Here is a 19,973-nt window from a genome sequence, read left to right as displayed (position 1 = left end):
ATATGGAATCATGTAGTAACCAAAAAAGTGTTTAACAAATCAAAATATATTTGACATTTTTCAAAGTAGCCACCCTTTGCCTTGATGACAGCTTTGCACACGCTTAGCATTCTCTCAACCAACTTCATGAGGTAGTCACCTGGAATGCATTTCAATTAACAGGTGCCTTGTTAAAAGTTAATTTGTGAAATTTCTTTCCTTCTTAATGCGTTTGAGCCAATCATTTGTATTGTGACAAGGTATGGTTGGTATACAGAAGATAGTCCTATTTGGTAAAAGACCAAGTACATATTATGGCAAGAACAGCTCAAATAAGCAAAGTGAAATGACAGTCAATCTGGAACATTTCAAGAACTRGTGTAGTCGCAAAAACCATCAAGCGCTATGATTAAACTGTCTCTCAAGAGGACCGCCACAGGAAAGGAATACCCAGAGTTACCTCTGCCGCAGAGGATAAGTTCATTAGAGTTAACTGCACCTCAGAATGCAGCCCAAATAAATGCTTCACTGTTCAAGTAACAGACACATCTCAACATCAACTATTCAGAGGAGACTGCGTGAATCAGGCCTTCATGGTCAAATTGCTGCAAAGAAACAACTACTAAAGGACACCAATAAGAAGAAGAGACTAGTTTGGGCCAAGAAACACGAGCGGTGGACATTAGACCGGTGGAAATCTGTCCTTTGGTCTGATGAGTCCACATTTTTGGTTCCAACCGTTTTGTCTTTATGAGAAGCAGAGTAGGTGAACGGATGATCTCCGCATGTGTTATTCCCACCGTGAAGCATGGCGGAGGAGGTGTGATGGTGTGGGGGTGCTTTGCTGGTGACTCTGTCAGTGAGTTATTTAGAATTCAAAGCACACTTAACCAGCATGGCTAGCAAAGCATTCTGCAGCGATACGCCATCCCATCTGATTTGCGCGTAGTGGGACTATCATGTTTTTCAACAGGACAAGCACCCAAAACACACCTCCAGGCTGTGTAAGGGCTATTTGACCAAGAAGGAGAGTGATGGAGTGCTGCATTAGATGACCTGGCCTTCACAACCCAATTGAGATGGTTTGGGATGAGTTGGACCACAGAGTGAAGGAAAAGCAGCCAACAAGTGCTCAGCATATGTGATAACTCCTTCAAGACGGTTGGAAGAGCATTCCTCATGAAGCTGGTTGAGAGAATGCCAAGAGTGTGCAAAGCTGTCATCAAGGCAAAGGGTGGCTTTGGAAATGATCTGCAGTGCTCAGCTCTGACTTCATATTCTCCTATCGATATGTGTATTTTGATGARCTTTTCATCAACATTGACTAATCTGTACTGATATGATTTTCATGTTATGACCTGTTATAGCACTTTTATTCATACAGTGTCATCTTGGTCATGAGGGTTATCGGTCACAATGCAAAGACAACGTTTTGAAATCAAGATTTTCATTTTTATTGAAAAGTTGGCCAGGATTCTGTACAGCAGAGAGGGTGTGCGATACACAGGGTTAGGAAGTGGGGGGTGGATATTGAAACTTKTTTTCCCATGGTGCATCATACCCTGAGCCGAGAATCATGTGTAAAACAGCAAGATATTTCTCGTTCCCTCTTTGGTGCTGCAATGGACTGCAGGGGAAAGGAATGGGGGACGAAAAAGCTAGGGGGGYTGAAGGAGGGAAAAGCTAAGGTCGGACCACAGGAGAGAAAGAGAAGAGTAGAGAGAGAATGATGGAGGGGTTMTCTTCAGGTGTTCTGTAGCCAGGTGGTCCTTCAATTGAGGTTTCAAAGAGTGGGGGYTTTTTAACGTCAACCCTCTCCCTTGTTGTTTCAGATGGTATGCTTCAGCCAGGGGTTCGGCAAGGCCTCAGACATCTCTCCCCCTCTCTCTCTTCCTCCGCCCCTCTCCCTCTCTTCCGCTCTTTCTCTTTCTCTCCTTCCCTGAGCCTCACTTGCTGGCCATGGTGTAGCATCCCTGCTGGTGCCACTGCATGTCGCGGATACGCCTCACGGACTGGAACTGGGGGTGACGGGCGCCGAACTCGTTGAAGTGTTTGAAGTCGCCCTTCTCCAGAAGGTACTGGGAGCCGCGGTATCCGGGGAACTGGTAGCCCACCCAGCTGAGGGGAAAAAGGAGAAGACCAAATTATGTCACTAGGCAAGTCACTACGTATGTCACTAAAATAACAGCCGTTCTCCTACAATCTTTTCATTCTAGATCTATGTGTTCTTAGTTGTGAGTTTAAACTCTGTTAATTCCTTTTTCCATCTCCATAGCAACACTTACGTTCCGCAGCTGACCATTATGCTGCCGACCCTGTCGGTGAAGCCGTAGGAGAACAGAGACGGAACGTCATCGTCCATGATCTCCATCTTACGGCCCTTGAATTCCCCAACCTCGTACAGGCAGATCTTGTGCTTCTCGGGGTCCTGAGAGAGAGGGGAAAGGAGAGAGGTGTGTGAGAATGAGGGAGGTGTTCAGAAGGAGAGAAATGTACAGGAGAGAGACAAAAATGGAGAGAGAGTAAAGAAAGGCAGAGTGAGAGATCAGAGGGTAGCAAGTCACAAAGAGAGAGGATGTGTATAAGTGAGAAAAATTAGAGAACAGATGACAGAGAGAGAGAGATGGTGAAAGGCGAGAGGAGTGTCCCCACCATGCGGACGGGRCTGAAGGACAACAGGTAGTCGTTCTTCTGGCAGTTGCTCCAAGAGTCCCAACGGGGGAACTCTCCCTTCTCCAAAATGTAGTGTTCGCCACAGAAGTTCATCTGCTCGAAGCCCACAAAGCTATACAGGATAGAAAGACAGTGTTACTTTATTAGACAGCTGTGTTTACATATCTAATTAGGATTTTWAAAAACTGTAAATGATACTGCTACTTCTACCATTATCCATCAAAGCTACAGGAATAGCAGGACATTAATAGAAACTAATATATAGTWTAAAAAACTGGAGAGGTTGACTTACGGTCCACACTCAATGCGGAGGGAGCGGACGCGGTCCATGCCCATCTCACACACGTTCATGCACTCGTTGCTGATCTCGACCATGCGACCCTGGAAGTTCTCCTGGTCGAACACAAACATCTGAGGGGCAAACAGAGAAAGAGAAACAGACATAAGTATATCATCAACACAGATAGTGTCTGGCTGTATCAGTGATCCAATGATATTCCATTAGATTGGAGCCAGGAGAAGTCCTGTTAGTTGGGGACTACTTGCCTTGTAGGACATCATGCCCATCTCAGACTTCTTGCTCTGAGCAGCCTTCCCGTCGGTCTGGGAAGCAGCCTTGGACTTATCACTGGACATGATGACTGGAAGAGAYAGAGAGAGGGGGATGAGAATGAAACAGTCTCAAAACAGTCAAGAAGACACATCCAATGTGTTGGGAATACAAAAAATGTATGGAAATAGCAATAAGGGATGAAMATGGAGTGAATGGATGCTATCAGGGGAAGAGGGATATTTGGGGTTGGGGATGCAGTCTACATGTTTAATATAGTGATGTATAATATGAATGTAACATAGCGACTTCTAATTACTGATTTCAAAGTCAAACTGCTGCTGAACAGCTGCTACTCATCTTTCTCCCCCTACTCCCTTTACCTGTGTATGCAGGTGCCACCATGTGTATCGTGTGTGTCTGRTGCTCTTACCTGTGTGTGTGATCTGCCTCACTCAGAGAGTGTTTGTGGCTCAGAGCGCGCCCCGCCCTTTTATACGCTGGCGCCCAGAGGAGGAGGATTAGAGACAGAGAAACAAACCTGCTGAGGTCAGAACCACGCATCATCAAGAGAGGGACGTCAGGGGGGGGGGGGGGCAGCCACAGGGACCAGCCACAGGGACCAATGAGATCCATAGTTAATTGAGAAGGATTGGAGGGGGGTTGATAGTGGAATACTGATGATAGGATCTACCACAAACAGATAAAGTATCTGAGAGATAGAGACATAACACTGTACCAGGATCTGTGATAAGCAACTGATGACGTTTTTCGCACTCTGGTATAACCTGTGACAAAGACCTGTACATATATTGTGTTCATGGTCATAATAATATTGATCCTATGTCATTTTGAGGAGCACATTTCCCACGCTCAATAAGGTAGAAAACTAAAGAATAACAGCAACAATACAACAAAAAGTAGAACAAACTATCACAATACATAAAACCATTACATACTAATGTAAAATATGTTGTTTTTAAGTGATCAAACATTAAAAGCTAGCTTGAATAGGTAGGAGGATATTTACTGAATAGGCTCACTATTTACATGGGAGGACATGTGAAGTGTGCTAATCATCTGCTCATAATCAGTACCAACTTCTATTACAAACAGAACATTTCTGGTCATGTCTTCTCTGAGTCTCGTCTCATCCCCATCGGMTTTGAAACAGTTGAATGGGAGCTCAAGCCTGAAGCAAGTCATTAACACATATTTTTTAATTGATGCGTTATTGGACCTCACATGATCAAACTACCGGGTTTTGATTAAGAGAGTGTTAAGTCTATAAGGTGTCAGTATGATTTCGATGAGGTGTGAGGAGTGAAGTTGTGTGGTGCAATTTTTTGGGGGGGACTTTACTGTGCTTAAGGGGCCAGGGTACCATGTATATGACTCAAGGATGAATGGGGACTCACAAGGATGTGTGTGTGTGTGTGTGTGTGTGTGTGTGTGTGTGTGTGTGTGTGTGTGTGTGTGTGTGTGTGTGTGTGACCCATGGAATCTGTGAAAGGGGGCAAAACATCTCTGTGTTGTCCTAAGTGTTTAGTGACTAATGAGATACTATTACATATAGATGTCAAACTTTCTAATTCTCAAACGTTTCTATCCTGTCCATATTCAATTATAAACATATTTGTATACTGACTTTTTCTCTCTACCCAAACGGTGCCTGTGCCCCTTTAATCTCCACATCCTCCACCTCTATCCCGGCCTTTGTGACTGCCACACACCGGACTGCTGACCAGCACGAACTGACCGGGCCGCTATTGTTCCTCTCCCATTCAGGGCGAACCCCGATCGCTGTGCACAGAGAGGACTGACGTTCCATAGTATATGCTGAGCTGGCGTGTCGCGCAGTTTCGATGGAATGACAGGAAAGAACAGGAGCGCGCTGTTGGCCAGTGTTCTAGGTGGGAAAAAGTTATTGTGCGCGTACCAAAGCCCTGCGCCATGGACGCGCTCCAAGGGGCGCMCTTCTCGTTGGTCCATATAAAACTGAAGCGCCAGGTTCTCTCAAAGCTCTACGCGAGATAGCGTTAGGCGCGTGCCACTACCGAGCTCATCACGAATAAGTGCCAAACTAGGTAAGGTGCCAACTCCGTAACGCATTTAATGCAAATTATAGGGACAGTCAGTCAGATAGGTCATAACAGGCTTATTCAAGACGCGTTTACACATTCATTTAAAACTCACCAAAAGCACTAACCCTGAAACAACACGTTAACCTGCAGTGCACATTGCATAGATTGGCTACATAATGTATAGACTCGTTTAACTGATCCGTGGCTCCATATTGCCTATTCTGGTGTYGCCTACAAACTTGGATGGACAATAAACGATCTGATGTTTTACTGTTAGTTCACAATAATCTCGATTTGTTGCGTATTATTTATTTTATACGATTGGCTATAACAGGGAGCGAGCTTGTTAGATAAAATATCGTGTAGCTTTATCATAGATTAATTGATCGGCATTAGTATGACTTCAGCTCATTAGAGACTATGCAGTGACATTTTTTTCCAAATAGTGCATAGTAGAAGTGTTAAAGGGGAAACATTTTAGAGAGGTTGTTTCCCGTGGCATGTTCACTTGAAAACCAGTGTGAAGCCTTGATTATAGAATAACATAGAATGTAATAAAATATAATGTTACTCTGTCTGTGTGGATTGTTGGCGTTGAGGTGACTTATAGAGTGTAGGAGAGTTGAGAAGATTGTGTAACGGAACGTGTGACTCTTGCCTCTTAGGTGTAAAGATGTACAGAACCACTAGATCACCAATGATGCAATCCCTTGTCAACTCAGGAATGGGCGTGGCTCCTTTCTTCAAGGTAACARACCTTTGCATAAGTGGGATGGGCTCTGTCACCTTAAATGTCCCTCTTCTCATCTTCCATTTCTTCTCCCTCTCCCCACCCATCTCTCTCTCTCTGTAGGTGACTGTGTTCGAGCAGGAGCACTTCCAGGGCAAGTGCCAGGAGTTCACCTCTGAGTGCTGCAACATCCACGAGTGTGGTCTAGACATCATCCGCTCCATCAGAGTGGAGAGTGGAGCGTGAGTTTCACACTGTGTTTACGCCATCTGTTTAGTGGGAATGTTTATTTATGGACAGAGGAATCCAGGTGTGTAATCTGTCTGTCTGTGTGGATGAGTGAGTTATTTTGTTTATAGTGGCTGGTTCAATGTGGGTGTATAAGATGGTAGTTCAACGTGTAAAATATCTCAATGTGTAAAATATCTCTCTCACCCCCCTGTAGCTGGGTGGGCTTTGAGCACCATGACTTCCAGGGCCAGCAGTTCATCCTGGAGAGAGGAGAGTACCCCCACTGGGACGCCTACAGTGGCTCCCTGTCCTACCACGTGGAGCGCCTCATGTCCCTGCGTCCCATCTACTGTGCTGTGAGTACCACAGTGTGTGAGAAAGAGGAGATGTGAAAGAGAATCAATGCATTTTTTTTTTATGTCTGCCAAACAGATACATTCTATTAAGGCCTTCCTTGAGAAACTCCCAAATTCTTGGAATATGGTCATATTTATGTGTGTGTAACCTTCCTCTCTTTCTCTCAGTCCCACATGAGCAGTCGTATGATGATCTTTGAGAGAGAGAACTTCATGGGCCGCAGTGTTGAGCTGTGTGATGACTACCCCTCCCTGCAGGCTATGGGCTGGTCCATGCCCGAGGTCGGCTCCATGCACGTGCAGTGTGGCGCGTAAGTTAACGTCTATTATTCACTACACACACACCACGTGTTAGCAAACAGCTGTGGTTTAATACTTTGCACACACGAATGATATACTAAACCTTAGTGTTAAATGAATATCCCCTATCGCTATCCCCCAGCTTTGTGTGCTACCAGTACCCCGGCTACAGGGGCCAGCAGTACATCATGGAGTGTGAGAGACACAGTGGAGACTACCAGCACTGGAAGAACTGGGGCTCCCACTCCCAGACCCCCCAGATCCAGTCTATCCGCCGTATCCAGCATTAAGAGGGGCTAGAGGCTGAGAGGCCCACGGACAGCAATCCCCAGCCCAGACGCTGCTCTACCCCTTACCCCCCCAACGGGAAGACCAGCTGCCCCTAACTACCGACTCACCACATAACACTGACACACACAGCCGCCCCGAGGTACGATGAGACTATATCGCACCGGTAAAGCACAGGAACACATACACTGACATAACACACTGTTTATTTTTATCAGGGTAGAGCACCCACACACAGACACACACCCGCGCTGTACTACCTGAACCCCGAACCCCTGTCCAGGTCACCAGGGCTGAGCAGAGAGCCACACATCCTGCTCGAACCAGAGGTCAACGCATCAGCAGACACCAGTTTCAAGATGGCGACCACCGTAGTGCAGCTCTAATGTGATGTGTGTAGGAGGTTGAACCAAAGGTTAACTAATAAACTCATGTTCACTTCAGTCACTCAGGCCTGTCCTATCATTATGCGGTGTGTGTGTGTAGGATCATCTATAATAAACACCATATGGGATTCAACATAGCAGCGTCTCAAGATGTGCTATTTGGGTCTAATGTAATAAGCCAAGGGCTTGTACACTGCATGTCAAACTCTCTGATAAACATAGATATAACATAAAAACTACTTCAAATAAACCTGTTGCTTTAAAAAAAAAAATGAATAGCCTTGCTGTATCCACTCAGATTACTGTCACCACTTAAAGACACTACAACACCGTGATAAACATCTCAGCTATTTAGGCCGCACTTAAAATATATTCACACAAGGACACGTTAAGAATATCTTTAATCTGGTTTTTAAACAGAAAACAGTCAAACACCTGGGGAGAACAGTAATAATGACAAACCTGACGTGATTCCATTCTAGAACAATCCGAAGCAGAATCGGAAGATGTAGGCCTGTGATGATCGACACTCAACCAATGAAAGTCGACAATTGCTGTGAAACTGAACTAACAGCAGTGTAAAACCTGATTTGTTGGCAACTCAGAACGAAARATTTGCTATATGAATGAACCCAAACTCCTCTGCACAAGAGGCAAATATAGCTGGTGTTTTTCCTACACGCGTCATTGAAAACTTCAACACAATGATGTTGTAAAGGTCTGGGCAGTGAGATGTAGACAAACAGCACAACTGACCCACAGTGTAAAACACATTCATAATTGACGATCTAAGTGCTGAAAACTAGAACTCAAGCACAGAGCTCTAAAGACAAGGTGAGGCAGAAAAAAGGTACAACAAAAACGTCCAATTTTTTTTTCAACATCCAATCGTCCTCTTTTGTTTAACAATTGGTAACTTGGAGGAACTCAACCACACAATCATGCCACACAATCATGAAAACTCAGATTAGAGTTGAGTGTGATAATCTGACCGATAATGTAGGATACCGTGTGTATGGACTCAGTCAGAGCAGAGATGACATATATCCAATAAAAGGGGCGTGGTCCAACTCTCCTCCAATGACATCAATCTCCTCTTCCTCATCAGAACTAAGCCCCTCCCCCCAGGAGCCAGGCAGTATGATAGGAGGGACTGGGGAGGCGCTAAAGCCCCCCAACACATCCACTTCCTCTTCCTACCAGCTTCCTGTTGACCCTTCGATGTCCACCTCTCGGATGGAATGTGAAGGATGGGAGACTGGAGGCTTTTACTATCCCAGAATGCATCTGAACTGAGACCTTCCACTCTCCGATTTGAATTGGTGGGTTGTGGAGTTCGGTCTGTTTTTCTGCTCTGTCATCCATTCTTCTCCATCTACATCAATACTTTCATCAGAATCTTCTATCGCTCTGATGTCTTCAACATCTATTTTGTCCATCCGGGTCTCCCTCTCTTCTGTCTGATCAGTCTTTCATGGTTTAAACATGGCCCATCCCGTTTCCTCTCCATCTTTCATTCTGCACTGTGTCTGCAGGACTTCCCTGGTCTTCTGGAAGGCTGAGGAGGTGGTTTCCTGGATGACATCGACATCCTCCTCCTCCTCCTCTGTTGTCACTTCTTTCCCAGACTCCTCTCTGTCCTCTGGGTGTACCTGCTCTCCACAGGCTGGGGTTTCTGGAACAGAGATGGGAGGGTGAGGGTCTGAGAGCGTTTGGACCAGCGGGACTASTTCTACTTCTGGACATGCACTCTTGGTCTCGCTCTCCTTCCTTCCCTTTGTCCTCTCCTCCTTTACTCTCCTACTCTTGTTTCTTGTCCTTGCTGGGTCTGATCCCTTCTCCCACTCCAGCTGAGGCTTCTTCCCTCCTCCTCTTCTTTTGCTTCTGCCCCTCGGCTGGTCTGTTCTGCGGGAAGGCTGGTCTGTTCTGGTGGAACTGGAGCAGATGTAACCTTTGCACACACACCATTGACGTTTTTCTTTCTGGGTGGTCTGCCTCTCCCTCTCTTCACTATAGCCACTGCCCCAGACACTCACCTCACAACCTCCTCGCCCTGTCTGATTGGCTGGGCACTCTGACCTCTGGGGTTCTGATTGGGCTGATCGGGGGATTGGGTAGGGGTGGGGTTTTCTTGGTAGTGTCAGACTGATGCTGGCCGGGCCTTGGTCTGAGAGATGACAACACTGACTATAATTAGACCACTCAGCCATAAAACACCTATACAAATTATACACGGCTAACAATTTACTGAAGAATGCATGAAGTATACTGAGTAAATAGTAGCAGATGTTTCATAACATCAAATGTTGAGGAAAGTCTCTCACCTGAGATTTGATCTTCTCAGCCGACCTGATTGTGCGGTTGACTGGGGGTGGGCATTTGCCTGTGAGAGACTCCGCCCCTGGTAACACAGCCTTCTCCATTCTGACAACGCACACTGCAGGCTGGCATGGCATCTTGTTTGTTTMTACACACACCTGGCAACGCATCAGTGACCTGATTGGGCAGTTTGCTGGGGGTAGGCGTTTCCCTGGCAGCATCCTCGGGTTGGCATAGCTCCTCGCCTGTACGGACAGACACACCCAGGAACACATCATCCACATCCGGCAACGGACCACTCACAATCTCGCAGTTCCTCGTATTCACGGAGTACCCTTTCTTTATCCTCCTCTTCTTCTTGATCAGTAGTCTGGTCCTCTCCCCATGACGTTTCTTGGGCCAGACTATAGGTTGGATGTTGATCTCGCCTCGCAACCATCTTCTGGTCATCACCTTCCTCTCTTCCCCTGGGCTGGGTGGCAGACTGGTAGGGGGTAGAGCTGAGGTGGGCTGGACACTGTTAGGAGTTGAGTATGGAAGAGGTGATGTGTGAGAGAGAGGGAGGTGTGTGTGTGTGCGGGGTGTGTGACTGTGCTACACTGCTCTACGTGGGCTGTGTGTGTGTAGCTGGGTTCTGGTTGAGGCATGTATACCTGGGCTAGGTGTGTGTTACTCTGCCCAGTGTTAGAGGTGTGTGTATAGGCTGTGTGTGTGTAGCTCTGCTCTTCTCTGACTTGAGTGCTCTGAGTTCTGTGTTCAGCTGTGCTGGTCACCATCTGGGCTCCACTATAGTTCCTGAGAGCGGTGTAAGGCTCCGAGAGGCTGGCTGTGCTCCGAGCCCCCTCTCCCTGTGCCTGTGCCACTGGGTTGGATGCTGCCACCTGCTGCTCAAACGAKCTGAGGAAYTGATCCAGGATGTCACTCAGCTCACTCTCCACATGCTGCTGCAGCCCCACTTCTGAGGAACTTGGCACTTCCAGAACGGTCACCCGCACCGGTCACCTCGGGAACAGCGTCCATGGCGCTAGGAGCTGCTACGGCAACGCCCCTGCCGGCGTCCTGGCGACCACCACAGGCGAAGTCTAGGCCCATCATGATGTCCTCCAGCAGGCGGTCAAACTGCTCGGCAGAGTCCTCCTGGGGAGGGGGGGCCAGAATGGGGAGGGGGGCAGTGTGGACGAGGGACGGGGCAAGGGTCAGGTAAGGGGCAGGGAGATGGGGACGGAGTTGGGGGGTTGGATGGTGATGTTGTTTTGTAGGTCAGAGCCTGGTAGAGTTGCATGGGTAGGGCAGGGAAGGGTAGGGAAGGGTAGGGGTATGGCAGGGTAGGGGTAGGGCAGGGTAGGGGTAGGGCAGGGGCAGGGAAGGGGTTTGACCTGACTTCTCTGCTTCTTAATCACTGGGAAGCCATCCTGAAGGAGAGGACTTTACTGTGACTAAATGTAACTTAGCACACAATACACTATTATTACAATTTACAGCATGGGGAAGTGAAGAATGCACAAACACAGTTATAAAACCCAATAGATATGTCATGACAGAGGTGTGTGTGACTGTATGTGAAGGCAGACAGATGTCACTCACCGGGACAAGCTGCTGCCCTGCATTCTGTTGGCCCCTCCCTCTCTTTCTGCCTCGCCGCGAGGCTCCACCCCTCTCCTCCTCCATACCGGTGATCTCCCACATCAGCTCCCTGGGCTTCAGGTAGTTTACTGCTGATCATGCCACCACCCCTCCCCATCCTGCAGGCTTGGACCCCCCACTTCCACAGTCTTGCTCTCTGGGACACCTCCATCACCGGCTGCTCAACCTCAGACCCCTTCTTCACGGCTCCTCTCACTCTACCACCACCTCCTCCTCCTCTCTGCCTCCTGGCTCTCCTCTCAGTTCCCCCCCTCTTGAATCCTCCCACCCACCTCCTCCGGCCCCGCCTCCCTCTCAGGTTCTCCTCCTGTGGTTGGGAGGAAGTAACTGATGAATCCAGCGATGTTTCCCTCGAAGCGCTCAAACCCTTCTGCCTCTCCCTCCCCCCTGATCCAAGGCCTTCTCCTCCTGGTAGCCCCATCCTCCATGTCTGGGGGTCAGAGGTGAAGGGGTGGCGCCCCTCGGTCACATGCTCTGGGTCAGACGTAGACAGGGTCACGGATGAGATGGATAAAGGGATGAGGGAGGAGAGGGGAGAGGGGAGGAAATAAATGGGTGCAGATTCCCCAGAAGGCATGAAGATGGTAGGATGGGGATTGTTAGGGGTGTGATTATCAGCTGGGGGACAGTAAAGCAGGTGAGACAGAGGGATGTAGGGGATATTAAGGGGGAACGGTATGGAGAGGGGAACAGGGACAACAGAACCAGAGGCCTCCGTTCCCTGGAAAGGGATGACATCATCAACATGGGACGCACTGAGGAAAACTGGCCCAGCTGAACCAGTGAGTGAGGTCACGAGATCAGAGTCCACAGTGGAACAGACYAGCCCAGTGGAAAAGCCACTGTTAGAGTCACCAGTGTCTGTCTCATTTCCCTTCAACTCACATGCCTGAGTCCCGGAGTCGTTTTCATCCTCTCTCCGAGACTCATGGTGAGTGCTTCTCCTCCTCTCTTCTCTCTCCTCCCTCTTTCTCCTCCCATCTTTCTCTCTGTCTGAGCTTCACTGCTCTGCCGTGCAGACAGTCCGTTTGACTATTCTGTCCGTTTGCACCCCCACGTTCCTTTGTGATACCCACTCCATCAGTCTCTTCTCCTCCACCAAGCTTGGACCCGTTCTTCTCCTTGACTGATGGACCACATCTTCCACCTCCCTTTCTTTCTTGTCATCCCTCTTTCCGACCTCCACCAGTCCTTGGATGCCCAGCCTAGGAGCAGCAGAAATCCCCTCCTGCCTCTCCGCCTCTCCCACCATCTCCCCAGAGTACAGCAGACCCACCAGCCTCACCAGGGTGCATGCCCCAAAAGCCTGGAAATCCAGTAGGTGGCTTTGCCCAGAGGGAGGTGCCGGTGAGGTGGACAGGGCACATGACAGCTGGGGGCTTAGGGTGAACAGGATGCAACTGTGGGCCGGTACTGACACCCCTGAAAGCGGGAGAGAGAGATGGATGAACAGGATGGTGTGCATGTTTACATTATAAGTGTGTGTCTCCATACCGTCTGCTCGGAGCACCGTGTCACAGAACTGTCTGCACCTCTGCTGTCTCTGAAGCTCTGCCAGGAGTAAGGCCTCAAACCCTGGCCTCTGATACCGCCACATTCACTAAAAGAGAGGAGAGTCGATGGAGGGATGAATGGAAGAAYGGTGGGATATAGGTTGTGAGATGAAAGGATGATTTACTACAATAGGCCTATTCAATTGAATTTGTTAATTAGGCTACATCAGATGACACATTTGCCAATCAGCTGTAAAAAAGCATTTCTCTGAGTTCAAATTAAAGGCATAATAACTTAATAAAAGTTTAAAATGTAGGCCACAATAATTTTCTGTTATGGGAAAATATTAAGGCATCGATTGTCAGCTGAATTGCAATCTACTTAAATTGGTCGCACACCTGCGGTGAGTTGACAGATGGCTGACAAGTTACAATCACAGCCAAATTAGAACGTTAACTGGCTAGCTGTGCGAAGCGCACCAGCTACCAACACTCGACTCAAGCAATGAGTATATAGATATTATTTGAAGTGGTGAAAATAGTTTGTTGAAGTGCACCCTCCATTAGCATGATATAAATAACGGATGCTTAGCCGTGTGATTAGCTAACTAGTAAACGTAAATTAAAAGACAACATATTGCAACAGCGGCTAACGTTAGCTAGGCTAGCTAAAGATAGTTTACAGAAATAAAATCATGCATCACTTTACTCACCTTTATCCAGTCATTCGATATGTCATTTTTCTCAAATAAAATAAGACGTCAAAGCATCGACAATGCTAAGTGCATAAAAGTTTAAAACAATTTGTTTTTAAAAAMATGATTTTTTTCTCCCTATATTTAACTCTTAATTGACCGAAGGCTAGCCTCCTTGTGACTGACAATTTACAGAGGTCACTGATTTGACGCTGAATAGCAGGGTTGCCATGTTACGAGTTCATATACACCGGAGGGGTGTGTGTAGTACTGTTTTGTTGTTGTTGTTATAATGTAGAATAGTCTGTATACATACAAGAAGTACACAAATAGACAATGATAACATATGCTAGGGGGTACAACAAATTACAGATTATACAAAGACCTTAAAAGAAACACACATATTGATTGTTTTAACTGCTTTCTTATTCGAAGAATGTTGAATGGTCTTATTAATGTACTGCTCGAAATCCTTATAGAAAACACGGAAGAGTGTTTTTTTTATTAGTGCATTTACATTTATGAATATGAAATTTTCCATTAGCACAATTAGATTTGAGGTTAAAAAAAAATCTTTKTCTTTATTATGGTTAAGGAAACGCGAGCAGCACATTCTCCCATAAAAAAACAAAAGTCATCAAGAATATTAACAATTATAAAACTGTGAATATCTTTCCATAATTGTTTTACATGTAGACAATGCCAAAATAAATGTGAAACTGTTTCTGGATGCTCAACACAAAAAGTACAATCAATGTTAATGTKTTTTTTTGAGTTTCTTCAGGTAAMGATTCACAGGGTTATACTTATGGATCATTCTGAAAGAGACCTCTTTGACCTTGTTAACAAGCAAGTATTTGTGTGTTAACAACCAGACTTTTTCCCAACAGATATTAGTMACCAATGTATTCCAGTAACTTGTGACATAAGGAATGGATACAATATCCCTTTGAAATAAAGCACGTATAGATCTGCTGTTCTGAGGGAGCAAGGAGAAACATAATTTCCCCATTGGAGAGTCAACRGGATTAAGCAAGGGTAGGTCAAGAAGGTGAGGTCTGGCTACACCTCTAAACAACATGAGAGTTCCAGATGGAATAGCATCAAAGACTATGGCGAACTCTCTAGGTGTTACAGGGATATTGTAACGAGATAAAAATTAAAAACTATGTTTAAATATTAACGACCACGCTAAGAATACTTGTCTATGAAAAGCAGATAATGTTGCAGGAATCTTATCAATGTTATAGTTACAAAGTAACATAAAATTGAGGCCACCAAAACGGGAGAAGATATGAAATTCCAAATTGAAGTTGGATTCTTTAAAACAATTTATCTGTAGGAAAATCAAKAAAAAAAATGGAGACCACCATATTCATATGAGTTCATAACGACAGATTTCCTAATATAATGTGTACGATTTTTCCAGATGAAGTTGAWAAGCACCTGATCAACCACTTTACCTATTTTGTTGTCAAGATATAGGGACTGGGCTGCATACGTACGTCTGGAGATACCTTCAGCTTTAGAAAGCAATACTCGATCTTTCAAGGATAAATCCCTCTGCAACCAATGGTTCAACTTCTTTTWGTTTTTTTCAATAATAGGTATAAAATTTAATGAGCATCTTTCCTGTTGATCCTTAGATATGGTAATCCCAAAGTATGTTACTTTTTCCTTGGCTGGGATATTGCATATAGAGGGTATCACACAGTCTTTAACAGCAAACAATTCACACTTATTAAGGTTTAGGCATGAGAGTTCCAGATGCCTTGGAAAATATATTTATCACATCGAGTGTGTAGTACTGTTGAGTATGCTGCAGCTCAGCGGAGTCACYTCAATCAGGATTAACAGCACGCGCGCATATCATGACAAGTGATGTGAGACTCAACAAGGAACAGCAGCACTAGCTAGCTAGCTAGCTTCATAATTCTCACTCAACATTATTATTTGCGTGGTTCTTTGTATCCTGATCGCCCCCAGTCCTACCAATCATTACAGCAAGGGAGAGACATCCATTACATCTAACAGTGTAAGAGAGAGGATCCATCAATGTGCTTTCTATCTGAGTATGTAGCTAGCTAACATTGGCCTGAAAGTTGAATTCAGGGAGGAAGCAACGTGGCGAGGACAGAGTAACGAACAGATTTAACACGCTAGTTTACTGTCTAGACACGATTCAACTGTCAGAATGCCAGGTAAATGGGGGGAAATTTTGCATAAACTAGGAAGAAGAACGGGGTATAATGGAATGTATTAGCATCGTGGGAGATGACCGAAAAGGTTGTAGGTATTGCAGATGAAAAATGCGAGCCCACCACGCCGATCTTATTTCTCATTCACAAACGGAGAAACAAGAGAAATGCTGCTCCATTTTCTAATGCAATTACATTGTTTGATTCAGGAGCTACATTTGTATGAGTATAACAGTTAAACAATCATCATTACAGATCGCTGCACATTTTGCATGCCACTCCAGCATTCCAACTAGATCACCTGGGATGCGTTGAAGACATTGCAAAGAAGGGAATCAATTTCCCCAGAACAAAATGTACAGCGCTCATGAATGAAGTTATAGGGCCCGCAGGGCATGAGGAACTAATAAATAAAATTGTGAATGAGTCTTACTCGTTGATTATTGATGAAAGTACAGACGTCACAACCAAGAAGCAACTGCAACTTCTATGGGGATCACCAACATGTACCTCCTTTGGCACCTCACTGGCTGGAACCCTGTTTCTGAGTGTCCCATAAAGTCCAAGAAATGGCTTCAACCTGGTAGTGGGGCTCCTGGTTGGCCTAACCCAGCACTTTGGGGGTGAGCAGTACACACCTCATATCTGTCTGTCCCTCTACTCTCTGTAGATCAACATATGGGTAATGGCAGCAGCAGCACCAACTTGTGTGGGGATCATTTCATCCTAGATGGATGGCTACTACCAAACTAGCACTACTGTTTTGGTGTACTTATCTCTATACATTAATTTACATTTATTATGAAATAAAATCCAAAAAGCAAACTGTTGGGGATTTTAGTTTTTCATACTCCAGTTRAAAGGAATACAATTATTTTAGAGCAATGTGACTTGAATTAACAGTATTTCACAATGATTAACATTGTGTTAACACCATTTCACAAGAATGTTTTCTGAAAAAAACATACCTCTTAACCATTCACTATCCATCACTTATATAGTTCAGATTAAATCATTTAATGTGATGAACCAATAAAAAGGGAAATATGCAGAGAAGCAATTTGACCATAAGTATTTAGATTGCACATTTATCCAATAGTTGTCTCCATAATGACAAACTCCTCTCTAGCTGCTGAAAAAAAAAGTTGGGCAAGTTTCAGGCCTTTTGAGTGGTCATTTGGCTACAAATTTGAGCTTGACCTGGCAACACTGCTAAATGGGTTGCCACAAATGCACCTGTAGAGAGTGCATACGGTCTATGAAAATTCTCTATTTGTGTAGTGTGTACTGGACTGTAAACTGTACAGACAAGTATTTTTTTTTTAAACCAAAACTTTATTCCCCCTCAATTAAGCATTTTTCACCCAAATTACGATTATTGTATTAATCTAAAACAATTAACTGTGTAGATCTAGGCCAGGCCTACTGGAATTTAAATCATTAAATACATTCACCGTCAGTGACAGACAGTTATACAGGGCTAATAAATCTAGATTAAGACATTAGAGCATTGTAGTATAATTATAGCCTAGTAATGGTCCAGACTCCAGGTTCTCATAATCTGCACATTATATATACATAGCCCAAGTGGCTGTTGAATAGAACAGACATAGGGACACAATTGAGTCAAAGACAGAAGCCTCTGGGAGTCACATGCAGATCTAATCATGATCTGATTATGAACTTCACCGCAAATTCCACAGGGAGATTCTAAAAACCTTTGATCCACCTTCAAATAGAATCCTATGGCACAGGCAGAATTCATCCGAATTCCACGACTCAAGTTCAAAGGGTTCCATTCCCAGTGTATTCCAAAGGGTCAGTGAAAAGGACTGGGTTTGAGGGTGAGGTATCCTTGTGCGGTTTGGGTCTAGGCCAACGTTCCTCGAATTTCTCAAAGAAGAGTGGATCGGTGAATGGCCCAGAGTAGATAATGTGCTGGATTAGGTAGATGATTGCCACGACCATTGCACTGATCAGAAAGAACGGTATGAGCGGCCGCAGGTGAGCCCACACGACCCCCACCTCATATACTAACGATCCCAACCCACCTTGGTTACCAGTGTGAGTGGTGCGGCGAGACGAGTCTGGGAACGTGGTGGGTGAACCATCCTGCGTGTTGGAAGACGGGGGAGAGAGGTGATCCATAGTGGAGTAGTAGAAAGAAGAGTGATGCAAAACTTTTTCGATATTTAAGTTATTTGTAGCCTGTGATGTCTCCAGTTAGGCTAATCATCCATGGAAAAAATAAATGCAAAGAACATTCTGTAGTTCGAGTCACTAATCTCTTGCACCACACACTTCCTGTGCTCAGTAGCTGTTGCTCTCTCACACAGACACTAGTTACCCCCAGTGCTTGTCAATAGTCCATGGCTGGTAAGGTTTAGCCCTTTGCTCCAAGTTTGACTTGAAGACTTGAATCTTCATGGGTCTGAAGTCAACATGTTTAAATCCTCACTAACATGCCATCTGGAGCAGGTGGTGTTCCCTCTTTCTCAATCTGTTCTTTAGTTTTCCTTCTCCTGCCCTGCTGTGTGGATTCTGGAGAAACATGACACTGCGCATGATTGAGAGAGCAAATGAAGGAGAGTGGCATCTTTAAATAGCTCMAGTACCAAGTGACAGGAGAGTGTGCAACAGGGGAGCAAGGAGAGAGAATCTGCTGTATTAAGTGCCCTCAAATTTAGGGAGAGACACATAGGCTGCATGCATACCGTACACACACTAACACTTATTCGCTCTCGTATGCTCATACAGGGGCAGACTTAGTGATTTGGAGGCCCTAGGGGGTAGAATAATTTTAGGACCCTTGTAGGTATATATAAAAAATATTTGATAAAACATAGATTTTGGCCTTACTGCTAGTCAAAAGGAAGTGTTTAGAAGTGTCCTATACCTGAGATATAAGCTCAGAAAAATATTTTTTACCATGGAATTAGCTGTATACCTTTGACGGGGAAATGCCCTATTAATTTTTCGGCCCGGAACCYGGTTACCTTCAGACGAGCCCCGTGACACTTGTTGGGGTCGTAGAGCAAAACGGAGAACACCAGTATTCGTGAGAGTTACAATTTCTAGGCCAAACCGTTCGGACGCTACAGAGGTTTTCGTGATGTCTCCTGGTCTGACAAACATCGTTGTAGCGCTGACGTCAGCAGATGCAGTGGATTGAGARGCAGCCCATGTTAAAAAAAACATCTATTTTAAACAGATTAAGGGGCTCGAGCTGAGAAATGTTCTATGCCCAGCTCATGAGGCCCCTGCCTCCTCCGCCTAATGGTAAGTCTACTAGTGCGCTCACACACACTTGAGGCTTCATGATCCAGCCTTCAGCTGTAGTTAAACTGCATAAGCTGTAATGTCTGTCTGCCGAGATGTCTGGAATACTGATAAGGGTTTACGAGGGGACATTGAGACACTTTAAAGCGCTCATGTTCATTGGTCACATACCCCCTGGTATCGTCTCACAGCGTGAGACATGAGTCAAAGAAGGCTGAGCACATTAAACACTCAAATTTCATCTGTGGCCAAAATGTTCCCCAGGGTCACATTAGCCTGTTAGGTCACATACAGCAATGTCTAGGACTTACTGGCCAAGGTGTAGACTCAAAAGCAAATTCAGAGGGGTAGAAACCCCTTTCAGGCATCTCAAATGTAGTAGATGCATATTAACTGAGTGAGGCACAAGACTGAGCAGACCACCCGTAGCTCAAGCCTTCATGGTTATTAAGGCGTGAATGTGTGTGTTTGAGTTAGTTTGTCTGGGTAACCAGACTCCCTAAGCTGTACCCCTTTAATTAGACATGTTTATCCCAAGTACACATCTCTAGCTGTCACACATGCACACAAATCTTATCAAATCTGGTCTGAGAAAAGATCTTTATTTTATAAAACAGTATTGCCAGTTACATATTCTTACTGAAAAAGAAACTTTTCAGAACCAAGGCAGGTATGTTCATCATTGTACATGAATAGGCAATAATAACGAGAAATGATGCATGTGGAATTGGTCTCTTGCCATTCAAAGAAAGTGGTAAAAGCAGAATA

At 45.3% G+C, this 19,973-nt stretch overlaps 4 protein-coding genes and 1 long non-coding RNA gene across 11 annotated transcripts in view; 1 reads left to right on the top strand and 4 right to left on the bottom strand.

Moving 5' to 3' along the window:
• Window positions 1–1,409: 1,409 nt before the first annotated feature.
• On the bottom strand, window positions 1,410–3,687 carry LOC111965763 (beta-crystallin B1-like). Its single transcript, XM_023990045.1, has 6 exons — window positions 3,636–3,687; window positions 3,199–3,293; window positions 2,945–3,063; window positions 2,632–2,764; window positions 2,265–2,407; window positions 1,410–2,097 (listed from the first exon to the last, which is right to left on the bottom strand). Exons 2-6 carry the CDS (start codon window positions 3,286–3,288, stop codon window positions 1,926–1,928), a joined length of 657 nt encoding a protein of 218 aa, XP_023845813.1. The 5' UTR covers window positions 3,289–3,293; window positions 3,636–3,687; the 3' UTR covers window positions 1,410–1,925.
• Window positions 3,688–5,225: 1,538 nt separating this feature from the next.
• LOC111965762 (beta-crystallin A1-2) lies at window positions 5,226–7,634 on the top strand. The gene is made up of 6 exons (XM_023990044.2): window positions 5,226–5,289; window positions 5,952–6,034; window positions 6,140–6,258; window positions 6,462–6,603; window positions 6,772–6,914; window positions 7,046–7,634. The coding sequence occupies exons 2-6, from the start codon at window positions 5,960–5,962 to the stop codon at window positions 7,191–7,193; spliced, it is 627 nt and encodes a 208-aa protein (XP_023845812.1). The 5' UTR covers window positions 5,226–5,289; window positions 5,952–5,959; the 3' UTR covers window positions 7,194–7,634.
• Window positions 7,635–7,961: 327 nt separating this feature from the next.
• Window positions 7,962–11,768, bottom strand: LOC139027969 (uncharacterized). Its single transcript, XR_011480094.1, has 2 exons — window positions 9,902–11,768; window positions 7,962–9,744 (listed from the first exon to the last, which is right to left on the bottom strand). It is a non-coding gene; the product is annotated as an uncharacterized lncRNA (long non-coding RNA).
• Window positions 11,769–11,777: 9 nt separating this feature from the next.
• Window positions 11,778–13,944, bottom strand: LOC111965761 (BTB/POZ domain-containing protein 18-like). 2 transcript variants are annotated; one of them, XM_023990041.2, is made up of 3 exons: window positions 13,747–13,944; window positions 13,035–13,140; window positions 11,780–12,962 (listed from the first exon to the last, which is right to left on the bottom strand). In XM_023990041.2, the coding sequence occupies exons 2-3, from the start codon at window positions 13,135–13,137 to the stop codon at window positions 12,541–12,543; spliced, it is 525 nt and encodes a 174-aa protein (XP_023845809.1). In that variant the 5' UTR covers window positions 13,138–13,140; window positions 13,747–13,944; the 3' UTR covers window positions 11,780–12,540. The 2 variants fall into 2 exon arrangements, with proteins under 2 accessions (XP_023845811.1, XP_023845809.1); XM_023990043.2 differs by lacking the exon at window positions 13,747–13,944 and having other exon boundaries at window positions 11,778–12,962; window positions 13,035–13,332.
• Window positions 13,945–19,786: 5,842 nt separating this feature from the next.
• Window positions 19,787–19,973, bottom strand: part of LOC111965760 (catenin delta-1) — a 41,263-nt gene continuing 41,076 nt past the window's right edge. For all 6 annotated transcript variants that reach the window (XM_023990035.2, XM_023990037.2, XM_023990036.2 and 3 more), the window contains one exon: window positions 19,787–19,973. This exon is cut by the window's right edge and continues 1,632 nt beyond it. The gene's annotated coding sequence lies outside the window, so the exon portion shown is untranslated.

The sequence above is a fragment of the Salvelinus sp. IW2-2015 genome, linkage group LG6.2, assembly GCF_002910315.2.
Source record: "Salvelinus sp. IW2-2015 linkage group LG6.2, ASM291031v2, whole genome shotgun sequence".
NCBI classification, from domain to species: domain Eukaryota; kingdom Metazoa; phylum Chordata; class Actinopteri; order Salmoniformes; family Salmonidae; genus Salvelinus; species Salvelinus sp. IW2-2015.
This window is presented reverse-complemented; position numbering and strand designations above follow the sequence as displayed.

What these genes read in the sequence shown, in the direction of transcription:
- LOC111965762 (XM_023990044.2), top strand. Translation starts at nt 5,960, where the DNA reads ATGTACAGAACCACTAGATCACCAATGATGCAATCCCTTGTCAACTCA. An exon ending in TGCGTCCCATCTACTGTGCT is followed by an intron (nt 6,604 to 6,771) that starts GTGAGTACCACA and finishes TCTTTCTCTCAG; the next exon opens with TCCCACATGAGCAGTCGTAT. An exon ending in ATGCACGTGCAGTGTGGCGC is followed by an intron (nt 6,915 to 7,045) that starts GTAAGTTAACGT and finishes GCTATCCCCCAG; the next exon opens with CTTTGTGTGCTACCAGTACC.
- LOC111965761 (XM_023990041.2), bottom strand. Translation starts at nt 13,137, where the DNA reads ATGTGGCGGTATCAGAGGCCAGGGTTTGAGGCCTTACTCCTGGCAGAG. An exon ending in CACGGTGCTCCGAGCAGACG is followed by an intron (nt 12,963 to 13,034) that starts GTATGGAGACAC and finishes TCCCGCTTTCAG; the next exon opens with GGGTGTCAGTACCGGCCCAC.